General features: G+C 40.0%; 1 protein-coding gene across 1 annotated transcript in view; it reads right to left on the bottom strand.

Annotated features, from left to right (window-relative positions):
- Nucleotides 1-17,319, bottom strand: part of LOC126336154 (Krueppel-like factor 16) — a 151,590-nt gene that overhangs the window by 36,755 nt on the left and 97,516 nt on the right. The window contains exon 4 of the mRNA XM_049999646.1: nucleotides 15,199-15,347. Within this exon, the coding sequence (XP_049855603.1) occupies nucleotides 15,199-15,347 (149 nt within the window). The remainder of the gene's footprint in view (nucleotides 1-15,198; nucleotides 15,348-17,319) is intronic.

Below are 17,319 nucleotides of genomic sequence, written 5' to 3'. Positions count from 1 at the left end.
AATCGAATATTCCAGGATCTACAAACTTTACAGACATAAGATATTTCAAGACCCTTCCAGAGATGCTAAAAACTAAGCAACAAATAACTGCTGGTGTTCAGGTTTGAACTGGTGACTCGCAGCAAGCAAGCCAGTGAGATCAGATTAGATTAGAATCCGTTTTCGTTCCATAGACCCAAACAATGAGATGATTCTCGTGGGTGTGGAACATGTCAGAAAGTATGACATAAAAACATAAAACATTTGAATATAATACTTACTACCCTGATCATTTGTGAGGAGATAGTAGAACATAAGCTAATACAATGCAGTAAACTGGGACAGCTAATATTTACAGAATTAACACACTGTCAGAATGAAACACTGTTATCCACTATTAATGAATTTATCATACGCAAATTACCTAATCTTGACTGTTGTGATGAAGTGTTGTAAAAACTGAAATCTAACAGATATTTTTACTTAAGCTGAGTTAAGGGTCACTGTTAAGATATTCATCTAGGGAATAGGAGTTGCCGATCAAAAAGTCTTTCAAATCCTGTTTAAACCATGCTTTATCTGAAACCAAGTTTTTAATGGTTGCTGGCAATTTATTAAAAATGTGTGTTCCTGAATGTTGGACCCCAAGTGATTTTAGGCCTTTATGTAGATTCTTCTTATTCCTAGCATTGATACTGTGTACTTAGCTATTGGTTGGAAATAGAGATGTGTTATTTGCAACAAATTTCATTAAGGAATAAATATATTGAGAATCAGCTATTTCAAATCTGTACTTGACTTGTTACTTATGGTAATGTTTGTATCATCTGCAAACAAAACAAACTTAGCATCTGGCAATATAACAGATGAGAGGTCATTAATATACACAACAAAAAGCAATGGACTCAAAATGGAACCTTGAGGAACACCAAATGAAATTAATTCCGAGTCAGATGAAGACTGACTGCTTACTGCACAGGTATTTCGCAACGACACCCTTTGTTTCCTGTTAGATAGATGAGACTCAAACCATTTCGCAGTATTGCCGGTGACACCATAATACTCTAATTTACTTAGGAGAATGCTGTAGTTCACACAGTCAAAGGCCTTTTGACAGGCCATAGAAAATACCACTAGCCTGTAATTTATTATCTAATGAATTAAGTACATTCTAACTGTAAGTGTAAATAGCTTTCTTTGTATCAGAACCCTTCAGAAATCCAAACAGTGACTTGGACAATATATCATTTGCAGCCAGATACTTAAGGAGCCACTTGAACACAACCTTTTCAAATATTTTTGAGAAGGCCAGCAAAAATGGAATTGGTCAATAGTTTGATGGTATCTTTTTATCCCCCTTCCAGTAAAGAGGCTTCTGCATATTTTATCCAGTCTGGAAATGTTCCACTGATAAGAAATTGATTACACAAATAACTTAAGATAGACTTTAACTCGCATGAGCACTCTTTGATTAACTTTGTTGATACGTTCTCATACCCACTGGAATACTTAGATTTTAAGGATTTTATGATGGATGCTACTTCTTTGGGAGATGTGAGTGTCATTTTCATTTTACTGAAGTTATTTTTAAAGACTGGTCTCAGATATTCCATTGCACTGTTCACCGAACCTAATAACCCCAAGCTGCCAGTAACAGGAATGAAGTAGTTTTTTAAGAGGTTTGCAACACTAGCTGTACTTGTTACCAAAGTTTCATTTATTTTTAAAGCTATTTCTTCCTCTTCCTTTTTGGCTCCACCTGTCCCTGTCTTCACAATATCCATACAGCTTTCATTTCGTTACCTGATGCAATTAACTTTTTCTCATAATAAAGCTGCTTCGATTTCTCGATTACTTGCTTCAGTATTCTTTGTAATGCATCACAATTCTAATCTCAGAGCTGTTCCTAGATAGTAGATACAGTCTCCTTTTTGTCCCACATGATATCTTTATTCCTGGTGTAATCCACAGTTTATTTTTTGACTTGTGTGTTAGTTGAATGACCTTACGGGAAAACAGTTCTCAAAAGTGGAGGCAACTTTATTAATGAATGCTTTGTATTTTCCATTTGAATCAAATGCTTTGTAAACAACTATCCAGTCCATGTCTTTTAGCAATTTCCTGAATTTATCAATTTTTGACTTATTTATTACGCTCCTGTACTCAGATTTAATAGGTTTTTTTATCCTGACAAGTTTCAACATTTAACACAAGATGGTGCATGTCATGATCAGATAGCCCATCTACTATTGGTATTGAGAGATGACTTTTTTCCCTAGATTTGTCTACAAAGATATTATCAATAGCAGTCTAAGAGCATTTACATATCTCAGTAGCAAAGTTCACAGTAGGAACTAAATTGAATGATAGTGTTACTGACTGCAATAATTGTTCAGTGACAGAGGTTTTCAATAAATCCACATTAAAATCTCCAGCAACCACTATTTCCTTGTTTTTTTTTGCTATGGGGTGGGACAGCAGAACTTCCAGATTTTTTTATGAAGAGGTTAAAATTTCCAGTGCCAGACTTGAGTGTTAATATTTGTAAATTATATCTCTGAACTTTGCTTACATTCTTATTACGTAGAAACTGTTATCATCTCTGATCTTGTTCACATCCACAATGTTTTGAGTGTTCATTAAACTTATAAATACATAATTGTTGTCTTTTATGGACCTTCTACCACAAACCATATTGGTGACCCCGACATGATTAATAAGAAGTGGAACGCATTTTTGGTTAGTGAAGAGTAAAAATGATCGGTGACAGCAACGACGCAAATCCAATACCCACATCAGTACGGAACGAAGTGGATATTGCTCGTGTTGCAGTGATGATTCCACTCGTCTGTAAGAAAAACATAAAGGTATGGTTCTTTCAAGTTAAAGCACAGTTTACCACGTTGGGTATCACTAATGAAACCACGAAATTCAATCATATTGTTTCGTCACTAGTAGCAGATGTTGGAGAATTACTTTCCGACTTTTTGACTTGACCATTATCTACCACTCCATTCACAGAGCTTAAAATAAGACTAATACAGGAATTTGAAGAGTCAGAAAATAGAAAAGTAACGAAATTATTAACAGAAGTGGAATTAGGTGATAAGAAGCAAATTCATCTTTTACATAAGATGCAAACTTTAGCTGGTACGCAAGTCAAGGACGATTTTTTGAAAACAATATCTAAACAGTGGCTTCCTGTCACCACATTTTCTATACTAGCTACAAGTAAAGATGATCTTGATACCATAGCCACTATGGCTGACAAAATTGTTGAATTTTCATAAATGGAGTCGAATATATGTGCTCAGACCTTGTAGGCATCATCCAGTATTGCAGTCAGTATAGTAAATGATACCAGTAATGATAGAATTTCAAAACTAGAAACGCAAATGGCTGAATTAATGCTGACAATCAATTAATTGAAAACACTGTCACGTTCAATAGGTTGTAACATCCACGAGATAAATTTTAACTACAGTGCCACGAGAGGAAATTATGCCTCTAACAGATAAACATTATATATCCAACATAAGAAAAAACAGTGAAATAAATGTTCATTATTTATATGATATTTTATGATGTAATTGGACATATCGATGTGTATCATACAAAGACAATGATAACTGTAAATCCCTTTTATGATCTGCGTTTGTCTTCCTTTGTTTTTACCTTTTGTTGGTTGGCTTTTGTAGGTTGTGGACACAAGACGCATATCAAACTGAGGTCTGTTAAGAAATTGTAATTATTTGTTATTTATTACATCAGAATAGACTTCATTATTATTATAAATATGAGTGAATAAGTATTTGTAACTTTAATTCCTCTCTCAATAAGCATTATCTGAGTTAGTTATTTCTTTCCGCTGTAAGGAGTGCAGCCATTAATGATAGCAAATTGTATCGCATTTTTGTCTGTGTTTTCCTTAGAAAAAAATCAAATGTTTGCTTGAAGAAGTCTAAATAGTGCACAATACGAAAGTAAAGTTTAATAAGCATTTCAAATACTTATAGTATTTGCTCTAACGATAGAAAGTCTCTATCAATTGTCCGCCGCCATCTTAACAATTATATCAGCGGAAAATTCAAATTACGCAACTCTGCAGTCATAAATGCCGAAGGTAACAAAAATGTGTAAAAATAAATGTGCACCGGTGGTCCCAAACTCATTTTAATGAAAATAATTCGAATCAGATTGGTTCTTTAAAAACAGTGTTCATAGCACGATCCTTATAACAAACTTTTCTAGCTGATGTATGGAGCCGAAATTAATTACACACGAGTTGCGAAGAATATTGTTTCAGAAAACATACGTCAGTGTTGTGCGCGGTTGATATTCGGTGGTTTTAATGATCATTTTGCTGAAGATAACTGTTTCCACCATAATCGATAGTTGTTTGAATTATGAATTAGTGACACTTACACAACTTACACACAACACTTTAATACAACGATAACTTGGAGTTCTTTAGCAACTTGACCAAATCTTAGGCTGGGAGAAAAATTATTTAGTAATTAATCAATGGAATAAAATAAGATTATCAGTTTCATTTACAAAACCACCAAACCACTGAATAATACAACGAAGGCAGGTTACGTTCATCTCACTCCTCACCAAGTAGATCACGAGACAGGTCACGGGCAGTCCAGCGATTTCATCCTGATGGTGCACTATGTTGGTATCCCTTTAAATATCGCCACAGGGCAAAGAAATGTCAGAGCCCATGCTAATTGTGACCATCTCCCATCCAAGGTTCCAACAAACAATCAAACTCAAACACTCCGCACTAGCGGTGGCATGTGATTGGAGCCATCTTTCATGCCGTCTATTTCCCACAGACAGAAGTAGCGGAAGTCGTTGCCTAATTCACATCGGAGCTGACATTTCTGTGATTCCACCTTCGAATAGTGAAGGCCGAAAGAAAACAGATTGTGAACTTTATGCTGCAAATGGCACTGGTATCAATATTTATGGAGAGTTTCTATTATTACTCAGTTTCAGTTTACGGCGCAACTTCACATAGAATTTCGTAATTGCAGATGTGGAGTCGCCGATTATCAGAGCCGACTTCATTCACCATTATAATTTTTATGTAGAACCTCAAGAACATCACGATCTTTATTCACTCACAGCTGATGATAAGCAAGTTCATCTTCGTTCAACATTTTGCTGTCAGAACACCACTTCAGCCATATGACGGGCCATATCTAGTCCTGTCTCACGATGACAAGCACTTCAAGGTGGAGATGCCAACAGGAAAACAAACTATTAGCACTAACTGATTGAAACCAACCTTCCTTCTGACAGACTATTCATCGGACAACATGGAAGACACAGCAGGAGACATCACTTTGGATATTCCATGAAGTTCCATTCAAAAGACTGTCAACCTTCAGAAGACAAGAGACAGCAATCAAGCCAGTGCACCTTTACCATGGATTACCAGATCAGGTCGACTGGTCACCTTCCCTCGAAAATACATGTACGCCGTCACTACAGAGGGAGTGTGTGGCGGACTCAAGTGTTAATATTTGTAAATTATACATCTGAACTAAATTCTTATTACTTAGAAACTGTTATCATCTCTGATCTTGTTCACATCCACAATGTTTTGAGTGTTCATTAAACGTATAACTACATCATTTCTTGTCTTTTATGGGCCTTCTACCATAAACCATAATACTAACCATTATGCCACATAACCATAGTTTATGGCAATATACAAGACATGAAATGTCATGTTCAGCGAGAAAAGAAAATATTAAAGTGTAATTTTAGTTTTATGAGCATCTAGAACATGTACCGAGATAATTTTTCTGCAAAAGTTTAGATCAGGAGTTACACTAATTTATATGTTTGCAGATCATGATCATTTCAAAGAAGTAGAAATATTACATTAAAATTTCCTACAGCTGTTTAATATTAACATAAATCTGAATGGTTATTGGTGGCCTGCATTAAGAGGTTAAAATGTAAATGTTGTGTTGACTTTGGACCATGTGAGACGTTATGATCTTCCAGCATGCAGGAATAGCTGTAATTCAGCAACTTCTGTTAATCAATACAACGAAAAATCATTCAAAGTTGCAAATTCCACTTTTTTTAGTCATTTGATGACTAGTTTCAGGCCAGTTTCAAAGCTTCGTAACATAATCAGAAACAGTATTTCTGAAAATATGAAAACCATGTAAACGATGAGGAAACTAACAGATACAGTTATCTGTGTGAACTGTAACTGTTAGTTTGCACATTGTTACATGGGTTTTGCATTTTTGGAAATACCATTTTTTGACTATGGTATGATGATTTGAAAACGGGTCCTGGTGCTGTAACTGTTCATTTGCACATTACTTGCATGGTCCTTGAATTTATTGAAATAACAGTTTTAACTATGTTATGATGATCTGAAAATCCTGGCCTGAACCTAGTCATTTAGAGACTTAAAAAAGTGAAATTTGCAACGTTGACTGTTTTTCATTGTACCAAGTGTGACATGTTACTTACAGAAACCAGAGAGAAGAAGTTGCTACATGGATGGACTTTTGTAAAGTCTACATATATTGCAGTGTTAAGCAATACTAGCACGTATGTTGCAACGTCAGTGTTTCCAAGATAAATGTGAAGCAGAAATCCTCAATATATCATGAAAAATTTTGAAATTAGTGGCTGTTTTTTTAATGGCACTTGAATCCATTACGCAAATTCCTGCTAAGTTGAGACTGTGAGCCTGAAGATACTAATTACATAATTCATCTTCCTCACAGTAAAATGTGCTTACAAGAATCAACACTGCATTCACAATGCCTACTACTACAATAATTCTATGTTGCTATGGCACACTGTATCGTTTCCTGGCTAATGTTGGCAAGGGCAGAAACAGTCCATATGGGTCCCAAGTCATCTATCTGCCATTGATTTCTCCTCTCTCACAAAAGTGCCCTGTTGTATTGTATGTATAGGTAGTAGCTTTAAACCTTTGAAGGTACAAATAAATGTTGTATTCAGAATGAAATTTTCACTCTGCAGCAGAGTGTGCACATATGAAACTTCCTGGCAGATTAAAACTGTGTGCCGGACCGAGACTCAAACTTGGGACCTTTGTCTTTCGCGAGCAAGTGCTCTACCAACTGAGCTATCCAAGAATGATTTACAACCCGTCCTCACAGCTGTACTTCCGCCAGTACCTCGTCTCCTACCTTCCAAACTTCACAAAAGCTCTCCTGCAAAACTTGCAGTACTAGCGCTCCTGGAAAAATGGTTATTGCGGAGACATGGCTTTCCCACAGCCTGGGGGATGATTCCAGAATGAAATTTATACTGTGCAGTTGTGTGTGCGGTGATATGAAACTTCCTGATACATTGAAACTGTGTGCTGGACCGAGACTCTAACTCGGTCCGGCACACAGTTTTAATCTCTCAGGAAATTTCAAATTTTGTATTTCCACTTCATTGTAATCATTGGAATATTGGAATACTTTACATTATTGCAAATGATACTGTGTCAGTTTAATACTAATATTAGTGTCCCAACCAAGCTTCACATGGGTAGTGCTAAATTATCTAGTGCTGACAAAATACCTACAGTAGTTCCTAAGACAAGGCTTCACATACAGACAGACAAATGCAGCGGGGGACTTCAATTTTAATATGTGTAGATATACACCACTGACCATTAAAATTGCTACACAACGAAGATGACGTGTTACAGATGCGAAATTTAAGCGACAGGAAGAAGATGCTGTGATATGCAAACGATTAGCTTCCCAGAGCATTCATACAAGTTTGGCACCGGTGGCGACACCTACAACGTACCGACATCAGGAAAGTTTCCAACCGATTTCTCACACACAAACAGCAGTTGACCGGCGTTGCTTGGTGAAACGTTGTTGTGATACCTCGTGAAAGGAGGAGAAATGCGTACCACCACGTTTCCGACTTTGGTAAAGGTCGGATTGTAGCCTATCGCGATTGCGGTTTATCGTATAGCGACATTGCTGCTCGCGTTGGTCGAGATCCAATGACTGTTAGCAGAATATGGAATCGGTGGGTTCAGGAGGCTAATACGGAAAGCCGTGCTGGATCCCAACGGCCTCGTACCACTAGCAGTCGAGAGGACAGGCATCTTATCCGCGTGGCTGTAACGGATCGTGCAGCCACGTCTCGATCCCTAAGTCAACAGATGGGGACGTTTGCAAGACAACAACTATCTGCACGAACAGATGGAAGACGTTTGCAACAGCAGCTCGGAGACCGCGGCTGCGTTTATCCTTGACGCTGCATCACAGACAGGAGCGCCTGCGATGGTGTACTCAACGACGAACCTCGGTGCACGTATGGCAAAACGTCAGGTTCTGTTTACAACATCATGATAGTCGCGTCCGTGGCGACATCGCGGTGAACGCACATTGTAAGCGCGTATTCGTCATCGCCATACTGGCGTATCATCCAGCGTGATGGTATGGGGTGCCATTGGTTACACGTTTCGATCACCACTTGTTCGCATTGACGGCATTTTGAACAGTGGACTTTACATTTAAGATGTGTTACGACCCGTGGGTCTATTCTTCATTCGATCCTTGCGAAACCGTACATTTCAGCAGGATAATGCACGACCGCATGTTGCAGGTCCTGTACGGGCCATTCTGGATACAGAAAATGTTCGACTGCTGCCCTGGCTAGCACATTCTCCAGATCTCTCACCAATTGAAAACGTCTGGTCACTGGTGGCCGAGCAACTGGCTCGTCACAATACGCATCACTTGATGAACTGTGGTATCGTGTTGAAGCTGCTTGGGCAGCTGTACATGTACACGCCATCCAAGCTGCATTTGATTCAATGCCCAGGCGTATCAAGGCCGTTATTACGGCCGGAGGTGGTTGTTCTGGGTACTGATTTCTCAGGATCTATGCACCCAAATTGCGTGAAAATGTAATCACATGTCAGTTCTAGTATAATATATTTGTCCAATGAATACCCGTTTATCATCGGTATTTCTTCTTGGTGTAGCAATTTTAATGGCCAGTAGTGTACACATATCTCCCTCATGTATCAGTCTGTCTGTTGTGGAAACCGTACCAAAATCCGTGAACTAGTGCTTCAGATTGGGCCTTCACATACAGACATAAAAATGTGGTGGGGACTTCAACATGTATACAAGAAGACAGAGGAGGAGGAGGAGGAGGAGGAGGAGGAGGAGGAGGAGAAAACGCGAATAAAAGGATCGTCTGAAGGCTAGAATGAGGCTCCTATCAAGCGTGCAGATATTTAATAATTAATCAGGAGAGATACATGAGTTCCACCCTTCATGTTCCTACAATCTGCCTTTATGAAAAAGTCTTTCCCTTGGCCCACACCTGTAAACACACACTGTTGTCACGATGTCACTTCTGCAGAATCATTTTATCCAAGTAGCATCATAAGCAAACAGCTACTACCCACCAGATGCCAACAGTGAATGTAGTTAGTGTGTCGACAGTGCATTCAGTTCACACTTCTGTCACTCACACAGCTCACTATTGTTCAACAGTGGAGTTCTTGTTGTTACTGCACTACAGTTATTGTAGGATTTCAGAATCAGCGGCCGGCCGCGGTGGTCTAGCGGTTCTAGGCCCTCAGTCAGGAACCGCGCGACTGCTGCGGTCGCAGGTTCGAATCCTGCCTCGGGCATGGATGTGTGTGATGTCCTTAGGTTAGTTAGGCTTAAGTAGTTCTAAGTTCTAGGAGACTTAATGACCACAGATGTTGAGTCCCATAGTGCTCAGAGCCATTTTTGAACCAGAATCAGCGAGTGTGTGTTGAAGTCCTTGACTGAAAGCACCTGGTTTTTTATGATGAGGACTATTATTAATTTATTAGATTCAATTAAAATGTGTTCTTCATTATAAACAATAGTGAAACCAACGTACAGTAGCTACTGTAAACAATAGAATACAGATTTTGTTTTACTTTCAATTTTTTTTAGAATGTTTGTTTATAGAATTTGTAATTTATTTACAACGATGATACATTTAATCGTTGCATGCAATATTCTTTATCGGCATAGTCCACTCAGTAACACACCATTTTTGTTATTCCTGTTTCCAAAATCTACTGGGTCTGCACAGAAAAATTAGTTTTAAGTGAGAGTGTACGGGAGGGGGACACAGCTTTGGCAGTTCTGTCAGGCAAACAGGATCACCTTAGTACAGGTCTAATTCCCTTCACTAGATTTACAAACATTTTGCCACTTTATAAGCATTTATTTAATTACTTAGAGACAAAGCTAACTATTCATATAATCAAACAAACAACTCAATAACTATGCTACCGACGTAACAAATGCAGAATGAGACCAGATCCACCTAGAGAGAGTTGCTGAAGCTCTTGGGTGGAAGTAGAAGAAGATGTATGAGAGTAGTACGCGAAACGGCTTATATACTTTCCTAATTATCATGGCAACTGGCATTGCAGTGAGCTACTAGGGAGTTTTTGCAAACAATCTTGGTGGGCAGGTGCAATGGTGGAGGATCGATGTGCAAGTTTTCATTGCCTACAGAATATTAGGATAATGGGAAGTATCCTCTGCCATGCCCTTCACAGTTACTTACAGAGAACGGATGTTGAATTCAGGCCAACATAGCAGCCTAACGAATCTCTCTCACCTGACTGCACACTTCCCCTTTACCACGCGATGCAATCTGGGCGGAAACACGGGGAAGGATGCGAAACTGCAAAAGCGCTGCATGCAGCTTTGTTTTACGTTTCTCAACAACGTAGATGCCAAAAAATTTGGTATTATTTCATCATTTTTGGCGCTCGGAAGAAATAAAAAAATTATATCTGGCACAGACTGTCTGTACATGGACAAATACAGACAGAGCCACAGATTTTTGTCGCTCTTGTTGCCATGTAATCGTGATTTAGTTAGCTTCATAATCAAAAGAAGCCTCTCAGCTTTTGCAACTCCACTATGGAGATTTGGAAACTCTTGTCTTTTAAAAGAGAATTGCACTGCAGATTGACTATTTCCATCTGAAGATGCACAGGGGTGCTTTCAACTGAAATGGCAAACAGTCTCGAAAACAGCTTAAAATCATATGGAAGATTCGCAGTGACCTCAAATATTTAAAAAAAACTTTTTCTGTAATTATTTTAAATCCCACAATGGCTTGTTCGAAATTCGCATTTTATTTGACGACGCTTAGATTTAGGAAATGGATGACGTTCCTTGTTAGAAATTGTCACTTCCACAAGGCAATTTTCTTTTTAAATCCATCGACTCATCGCTGTAAAATCAGAAATAAGTTGCTTCTCACCCTGCAGTCTTTAGTCAGTTCTGTTTAAAATTCGAGATCCGCAATGTATTCCAGATCTAATTTTCGTTCTTGATTTCCTTTTTCCTTCAGAAACCCAACAATAGTGGGGCTTAATTTGAAACTCTTTCCAGGCATGTCCTCTGATTTAATCAACATGCTTTGCAGTACCAATTATAAGGGTGGTTGGGGAAAAAAATCAATATTTTACACAGTGATAGTATAAGTAATTCTGTACAAAAAATTGTTATATGAGCATAGGTTCGCAAATGCTTCGTTATGGAGGTATATACGCAATACAACTGGACCGTAATGTGGTTTTCTTGAAACAATGTTGCAGAGAAGTACATTTATGTTACACATTTTTACATAATGTTTATCTACTTTGCATTTAGTACATAATGCATTACAACATGTATGTTACATGTATTCAGTTGAAAAAGACATACCACGTCTTTTACAAACGGTTTAACACTTATCGTACAGTTCACAGAACAGGTTCGAACATCCCACCATGAACGTCAATGCACTTTTGCGCTCAAGCGATAACATTTTGTGTTGCTTCTTCAATTGCCTGTGGTTGGTTCCTAATCAATTCAGCAGCGTCCATGATGCGACAAAGCAGTTCATCTCATGTGTTTACCTTCACTTTGTGCACTTCTGATTTCATCCAACCCCATAAACAGAACTCTGAAGTTGTAAGGAGGCCAGGTAATAGAACCGCCATGGCCAATCTAGCGATTAGGGTAGGTGCGGTTGAGACGGTCCCTCACACGTAACGTAACATGCGGAGAGGCACTGTCGTGTTGAAAGAATGTTCTAGTTTGCCTCGCTAAAGGAACGTCTTCCAATAGTTCCACAAATGAATTTTCCAAAGAATGCAGGTACCTCTCTCCGGTCCATCACAGATTGATAATTAATGGACCTATCAAAAGGTTGCACATCCTGCCGCACCAAACATTTATGGCAAAATCAACTTGGAAATTGCTATCCACTGAAACGTGTGTATTTTTCCGTGACCATCGATGATTATTGCGTGTGTTGTTTATTCCGTGTCTTCAAAACTGGGCTTCGTCACTGAACAGTATGTAGGGAAGCAAGTGACTATTCTCAGTTACCCAGTGACGGAATTGAAGTCGTTGGGCGTTGTCGCAAACGTGGAGATTTTGGACATGCTGTATGTAAAATGGATACAGGTTCTCCGCATGTAATGTTTCCCATCCAGCTGTCTGTGGGACATACATATCCAGGGACGTTCTTCATGTGCTCGTACCGGGACTTCACTCAACACTTGTGATAATTTCTTCCTGTTCTTGTAGAGTTTTTTGACGTGCACGCTCAGACGAAAAATGTCTACTTGGAAGAGAGCCTGTTGCACGCAAAGTGATAAACACTTTGGTAAACACCCCGCGATCAGGCACTCGTCGAGTTGGAAAGCGCCTGTGGTATTCTTCTCTTTCAGCGGTAGCACTACCGTCGCAGAAGCCATAAACATACACCATATCTGCGTATTCCTCATTATTGTAGACGCATGTCATTGTTAGCAGCACTTGTTCGAACACAGGTAACATCTTATACTACACAGCTAACAGATCCGTCACCGGCACACTACACAATGCGGCTTACGTTGTACAACTGCGCGAACAACGGGTGACTGTACTAAGCACGTCACATGACCATAATACATGGTAGGTTGCATAGCGTAAACTTGGCATGTACCCGTGCATTGTTTGCAAGAAAATCACATTACGCTGCAGTTGTACTGCGCATACGTTCACGTTGTGCGCAGCAGTTTTGCAGAAATAAAGTTCCTTTCGATACCCACATCACCCTAATGAAGCACTAGCGGACCTATGTTCATATAACATTTTTTGTTGAGAATTACTTATACTATCACTGTTTAAAATATTGACCTTTCCTCCCCAAACACGCTGTATAGTGTCTTTATACTCTTTGCTGAATTCCAGCAAAAGCTGTTGCAACTGACAATGTTATAATGCGTGTGACTTCAGAAAATGTATTATTCCGACCACCAATTCCATCAGATCTTCCATGCCTGCATATTTAACACAGAGTGCTTCTTGATGTACAGAGTAATGAATTCTACGCAAATCATTTATCGATCAATATAATTTTTAGCTCTTTCATCATCAACGAAATCTTTAAACTGTTTCTGCATGGTGTTGTAATGCCACTTCATAGCAAATTTATGGTACCCATCGATTCTGCGACTACATAATAGATACTGAGATTTCTCATCCATTGTTCAAAGTGGAGATTTCTCATCCATTGTTCAAAGTGCCGTAAATGCGAACAAGAGGTGACGACACGTGTAACCAATTTCAGCCTATACCATCATGCCAAGTGGTACGCCAGTATATCTCTAAGGTCGATCAGTTGTAGAATTTTGGAACACGTATTATGTTCGAGTATAAGGACTTTTCTGGAGACTAGATATCTACTCTGTAGGAATCAGCATGGGTTTCGAAAAAGGCGGTCGTGTGAAATCCAGCTCGCGCTATTCGTCCACGAGACACAGAGGGCCATAGACACGGGTTCCCAGGTAGATGACCTGTTCCTTGACTTCCGCAAGGCGTTCGATACAGTTCCCCACAGTCGTTTAATGAACTAAGTAAGAGCATATGGACTATCAGACCAATTGAGTGATTGGATTGAGGAGTTCCTAGATAGCAGAACGCAGCATGTCATTCTCAATGGAGAGAAGTCTTCCGAAGTAAGAGTGATTTCAGGTGTGCCGCAAGGGAGTGTCATAGGACCGTTGCTATTCACAATATACATAAATGACCTGGTGGATGACATCGGAAGTTCACTGAGGCTTTTTGCAGATGATGCTGTGGTGTATCGAGAGGTTGTAACAATGGAAAATTGTACTGAAATGCAGGAGGATCTGCAGCGAATTGACGCATGGTGCAGGGAATGGCAATTGAATCTCTATGTAGACAAGTGTAATGTGCTGCGAATGCATAGAAAGTTAGATTCCTTATCATTTAGCTACAAAATAGCAGGTCAGCAACTGGAAGCAGTTAATTCCATAAATTATCTGGGAGTACGCATTAGGAGTGATTTAAAATGGAATGACCATTTAAAGTTGATCGTCGTTAAAGCAGATGCCAGACTGGTATTCATTGGAAGAATCCTAAGGAAATGTAATCCGAAAACAAAGGAAGTAGGTTACAGTACGCTTGTTCGCCTACTGCTCGAATACTATCTAGCAGAGTGGGATCCGCACCAGATAGGCTTGATAGAAGAGATAGAGAAGATCCAACGGAGAGCAGCGCGCTTCGTTACAGGATAATTTAGTAATCGCGAAAGCGTTACGGAGATGATAGATAAACTGCAGTGGAATACTGTGCAGGAGAGACGCTCAGGAGCTCGGTACGGGCATTTGTTAAAGTTTCGAGAACATACCTTCACCGAAGAGTCAAGCAGTATATTGCTCCCTCCGTATATCTCGCGAAGAGACCACGAGGATAAAATCAGAGAGATTAGAGCCCACACAGAAGCATACCGACAATCCTTCTTTCCACCAACAATACGAGACTGGAATAGAAGGGAGAACCGATAGAGGTACTCAGGGTACCCTCCGCCACACACCGTCAGGTGGCTTGCGGAGTATGGATGTAGATGTAGATGCAGAAATCGGTTGGAAACGTTCCTCATGTCAGCACGTTGTAGGTGTCGTCACCGGCGCCAACCTTGTGTGAACGCTCTGAAAAGCTAATCATTTGCGTACGACAGCATCTTCTTCCTGTCGGTTAAATTTCGGGTCTGTGGCACGTCATCTTCGTGGTGCAGCAATTTGAATGGCCAGTAGTGTAATATGCTTCGTTCTCCGTAACGTGTTACCTACGGCTTGTGAGTAGCCGGTGGCCAGTGGGGCTAGCTGTGCCAGGGCGTACTTGCCTGCGCATGTGAGCCCTCAGGTGTGAGGACTTGGCGTAGGCCTTGCAGCAACCGGGGTATTGGCAGGGGAAGGCCCGCCCCGGGGGCGAACTGCACGCCGCGACGCTGCGGCTGTAGTCGTGGTCCCGCGACGCCAGCGCCGTCGCTTCCTGTGCGTGAGCAACAGAGAGCGGCGTAAAGCACATTACTTCATAACTGTACCATTCTTTAGTTCTTATTACAACATCACATCTGAATAATCTTGCCTTAGAGAATCGTTATCCATAAGCCACGAATAGAATATACGAGGCGTGTTTTAAAGTTAAGTACCGTTTTGAAATTAAAAAAAAAAGACGTGCTAAGATATCTCAATAATTTTATTTTTACATGAAAGCCTGTACCTTAATCTACTTTTCTACATAATTTCCGTCAATACTGAGGCACTTGTCATAACGGTGTACCAGTTTTTGAATACCCTCCTCATAGAAGCCTGCCGCCCAACTTCTTAACCACTGCATCACCACTGTTTCGACTTCGTCATCGTCTTGAAAACGCTGACCGCCCAGGTGTTTCTTCAAGTGCAGGAACAGATGGTAGTCACTGGGCGCAAGATCGGGGCTGTACGGAGGATGATCTATTAGAGTTTCCCATCGAAAAGATGTGATGAGATCTTTGGTCTGATTCGCCACATGCGGACGGGCATTGTCTTGCAGCAAAACGATCCCCTTGCTCAATTTCCATGGACTGCTGCTTTGATTTTGGTGTGACGTAGGCCACCCATGTTTCATCGCCCGTGACAATTTGGCTTAAGAAGAAATCGTCACCGTCGTTGTGGTACCGCTCAAGGAAAGTCAATGCACTGTCTAAACGTTTGGTTTTGTGCAAGCCCGTCAACATTTTCGGTACCCAACGTGCACACAATTTTCGGTAATTCAAGTGCTCGGTTAGAATGCCATACAAAACACTACGAGAAACATTACGAAATTCATCCCGCAAGGAGGAAATCGTAAAGCGTCTCTTTTCTCTCATCTTATTGTCCACTTCCCGCACCAAACTTTCATTAAAGAGCGAAGGGTGCCCACTCCGTTGTTCACCGTGCACATTTATACGGACATCTTTAAATGCTCTCACCCACTTTCTTACCATTCCTTCACTCATATCGTTTTTTCCGTAAACTGCACAGATCTCACGATGAATATAGATCGCTTTTAGGCTTTTAGCACTAAGAAATCTTATAACAGCCCGTACTTCACAGTCGGCGGGACTCAAGGTTATCGGAGGCATCTTAAACACTCAGTACACAATGTAAACAAGGAAGAATCAGACTGTAATGGCGTAAGTCGTCGATTAAGGTACATGCTTTCATGTGGAAGTGAAATTATTGAGATATCTTAGCACGTCCTTTTCTAATTTCAAAACAGTACTTACATAAAAAAACGCCTCGTACTGGCAAAAACTATGTACAAAAGAACAGAATGACTGTTAGAAGATGTGTTTGGGGAAAGTCAGTTTGGGTTCTGGAGGAATAAAGGAGCCCATGAGGCAATACTGATCCTACGACTTATCTTAGAACATAGACTAAAGAAAGGTTAATCCACATTTATAGCACTGGTAGAATTTAGCGACAACTGTTCACAATATTGAATGGACTACACTGATTGACATTTTATAGAGGTAGCAATGATAAATTACAGAGAGTGCAAAGTTATCAAGATCTGTGCAGACCGTATTGCATTTGTAGGAGTCGAAGATATGAAACGGAATGAGTGCTGTAGTTGGGAAGGGAGTGGACAGGGTTCCAACCTACCCCTGATGCTATTAAATCGAACAGCGAAGGAAACCAACTAGAAATTTGGACAAAGGGTTCTAGGAAAAGAAAGAGATGACAAACACCTTCGGAGAGTAGTTGAGCATAACGGTTTGTACTTGAGTAATTATAATTGAAACCAACAGCTGTATAGTAATATCATTTACTCACAACATGCTACCAGTTTCTATGCCAAAACACATCTTCAGGCCCTAAGTATAACCTGCCACCAATGTACAAACTAAACTGACAAAGACCAAAGGAGTCTTCAAATGGAAACAGTACAAATTACTAAGCATGTTAGGCTAACATGTGCACTCAAAACACAGCTTCAG

The sequence above is a fragment of the Schistocerca gregaria genome, chromosome 2 (genome assembly GCF_023897955.1).
Source record: "Schistocerca gregaria isolate iqSchGreg1 chromosome 2, iqSchGreg1.2, whole genome shotgun sequence".
NCBI classification, from domain to species: Eukaryota; Metazoa; Arthropoda; class Insecta; order Orthoptera; family Acrididae; genus Schistocerca; species Schistocerca gregaria.
The sequence above is the reverse complement of the archived record's forward strand: the minus strand, read 5'-3'. Positions and strand labels throughout refer to the sequence as shown.